Below are 3405 nucleotides of genomic sequence, written 5' to 3'. Positions count from 1 at the left end.
CGACTCCTTTACGTGGTATATTTGCATAAATAGTGAACGGGAATTTCAATTCCAAAGTGCATCTTTAATGTATTAATTACCTTGATGGGTTGTGTTGATGAGATTATCAAGCTCAATCTTGATTGCTAAATACAATCGTTTCCACTTCTCAACCGCTTCATCCCGTCGCTCTCTCTCCTCCTTCATCTGCTCCAACACCATATCCGTCTGCAATTCCTGCAACGCCATTTTCTCACTCTTTTTCTCCATCATCGACGTCTCTCTTCTTCTGTGTTTTTCTTCTTTCTCTTCCATCACCTTCTTCAACCTCTTCACTTCCCTTTGCAGCCATTTCCTCTCTTGCTTCCATTCAGACTCTTTCAGCGCATGAACCATCATTTCTTGTTCGTAAACTTCATTTTCGGTCCCTCTCAGTGATATCACCTCTTCCAGCTTTTGTTGCAGAAGCTTTGTTTTCTCTCTCAAGATTCTTACCTCACAACCATTATTCGCATGATGCCCCCCTTTAGTTTGCACGCCACCCATGTTTAACCCCTCTATTTGCTTCCAAGTTTGTAGAGTAGAGCGATCCTATTTGTAGTGAGAAAGGGTGTTTAAATGCAAAATAAGAAGAATGACATAAATTTTGTGTATAGGCTCCTCCAAGAGCGGCTTCCAACATGTAGTTAATGAGGTACTGACTTGTGCTCGTGACTCCACAAATTCTTTTCATGAATTTGGGTTTGAAACTAGGAGCGTTCTTGAGTATTACAAGTTCCTAATTTAAAAATTTATTTACGTAATGGGGGAATATTTACCAAAAAGAACGTGTACCTATTTTGAGATGAACTAGCAAATAGTAATTTGATATAAACAATATTGTTATTGGTAGGGGTGTTAGTTCTGTAGTGTAGAGACAAAACCACAAATCACAGTGCGAAGCAGTGAAAGTTTGAAATTGTGTTTATACCTTGCAGATCTAGCAGAAAACCAAATTAATTGAAACGGAGACCGTGTGGTTTTTAAATCTCCAACAACCGTAAATTTTTGGTGCGTTGCGGTTTTATATTTTTCAAAAATCGAAAATAACCAAACCGTGCTGAATTTAATATATTTAATAATTATATATAGTATCTATTATTTTTCTTATGAAGTAACTAATATAAAACTACGATTTTACCCGCCACACAGTGCGACGACGATAATAGATTTAAGAAGTAGGAAAAAGTAAGTTGCTACATGTTGAAAATAGATGAAAAAATAGTTTCTTTTCCAGAGGTAACTAAAAATAAACACGAAAAAAGTAAAAAACAATTACGTCAAGCCATAGACAAACTCGAATTTAGAATTTATATCGACACGTACATAAAAAAACAATTAAGTTTTATAATAATAATAATAATAATAATAATAATAATAATAATAAACTAAACTAACGAACGAAAGTTCTAAATTTATGTCGAAACATTGACCATCTTGAATTTATACCGACATATACATAAAAATAAGAACATAAATAATTAGTCTTTTTTTAAAGTTAATGAATGAAAGCTATTAAGGAAAATTATATTATGTATACTAAAGAGGATAAACACAAAAGTTGATAAAATGGAGAGGGTCAAAGTGACATTTTTCAAATTTCAAAGTTGAGGAGTTCAAAGTAACATTTTAAAAAATATTTTTACAAAGTAAAGAGATGAAAAATATCATTTTGTAAAATAGACATGTGCAAATTGTCGATGGTAAAATGGAAATGGGTCAAAGTGACATGGATTGAAAATAGCATTTTCGAAAGTAAAGAGGTACAAATTGTCGATGGAAATATCTATCGACATTACCTTTTAATGTATAGTTAATAAAATATATAGTTTGTATAATTTATAAAAATAAAAGAAGCTAAAGATTTGTGACGGAAGTGCCAAAGTGGAAGTCCCACATCACCCAACAAGAAACAAAGGTGCAGACTCTTTATAAATAAGGTGTAACTTCCCACAAGTGCGACCCGACTGACCTCCAGACCTAGAATCAGCGGTCTTGGACCACTTTGGCACCGGCTGTGACTGTGTCGGGGCCTACCTCTGCTCCCGTAGTTGTAACTCGATCTCCAGCTCACGACGCCTAGCGGCCTCCTGTAACTCTAATTGTGTATCACATCGTTGGGTAGCAACAAACTGACGGATATCAGTCTTGAGCATGCTCAGATAACGTGTCATCTGAGCCTGCTTAGAAGCAAACTCCGGGCAAAACATCTCCCTCTCAGTGAACATGCTGTAACACCCATAAAATTCAAGCCAAATTTAAACTTTTAAAAACATTTCAAATGCCAATAATTATTACAAATAGGTTTCCAAAATAGTTTCACATCATAGTATCCCAGAAAATCCAAAACAAATTATAAGGAAGTGTATGGTCACGCCTTCGTCTTCCCGCGGCCATCCGCTGTACCTGAAACAATAATCGATAAACATAAGCTCGAAGGCTTAGTGAGTTACCCCCAAAATACCAACCTCATACAATCCATAATCATATCATATAACAAACACTGAACAACCATGCATCTCGAGTCTACAGTGTGACTGGTCCGCCCGTATCGGGCCTTCAGTCCACCTGGCCCACTCTATGAGTCTACAGTATGACTAGACTGACCGCGTTGGGCCTTCGGTCTATCTGGCCCACTCTCCGAGCCTTGGCACGTCTAGACCACCGTCTCAGGCCTTCAGCCTATCCAGACCACTCGTTGGGCCTTTGGCCTGACTATGTGCCCTCCTGGGCCTGCAGTCTATCCGGTCCTCCCTGGGTATGTTGGCCTACAACACGAAGCAGGACCCGCCTCAACCCAACCCCCCATACCAATCAAACAATCATGTGCACATAAATATTGTCTCACCCCGCTAAAGCGGAAACACGAGGCGTGGCAGTATAAAGGGTTTCATAGAAAAAGTTAAAAGACAACACCAACCATAGTATTAAAAATCATTACAAATTTACAATGGGTTTGAACAACTTTTAAAAGAAATTACAATGAAAAATTGGAATACAACACATGCGAATACTCCTAACAGTGAAGTGTCCCTAAGTGCCACTTACTCGATGATTCCTAAAAAAGCATGTAAAACGAGCGTCAATTATAAAAATAGTTGGTGAGTATTCACAAGTTTAACAAAATAATATTGGTTCATGAATTAAAATCAAAGTTTTGATAAAAGTTTCCAATAAGAAAAGTATATTGTTAAAAGGAGTAAATAAGTTTGTAAAAACAAAGTTCTTTGTTATCATGAGAGATAAAGTATGTTGCCCGAATAAGATGCAACATTCATATTCTCATGGAAGATAAAGTTCGTTACTCAAACGAGTAAACAAGTTTCAATGCTAAGATGAGCAATCAATTTTGTTGCTACAAGGAGCAAACAATTTCATTGTAAAACA

At 36.7% G+C, this 3405-nt stretch overlaps 1 protein-coding gene across 1 annotated transcript in view; it reads right to left on the bottom strand.

Annotated features, from left to right (window-relative positions):
- Positions 1–551, bottom strand: part of LOC145056552 (uncharacterized) — a 1299-nt gene extending 748 nt beyond the window's left edge. The window contains exon 1 of the mRNA XM_079004241.1: positions 81–551. Within this exon, the coding sequence (XP_078860367.1) occupies positions 81–525 (445 nt within the window). The 5' untranslated portion in view covers positions 526–551. The remainder of the gene's footprint in view (positions 1–80) is intronic.
- Between the last annotated feature and the right edge of the window lie 2854 nt (positions 552–3405).

This window comes from Lactuca serriola, chromosome 6, assembly GCF_051521515.1.
Source record: "Lactuca serriola cultivar US96UC23 chromosome 6, Lser_US96UC23_V15, whole genome shotgun sequence".
In the NCBI taxonomy this organism is placed as follows: Eukaryota; Viridiplantae; Streptophyta; class Magnoliopsida; order Asterales; family Asteraceae; genus Lactuca; species Lactuca serriola.
Note: the sequence above shows the minus strand (reverse complement) of the source record. Positions and strands in the feature narration are given on the sequence as shown.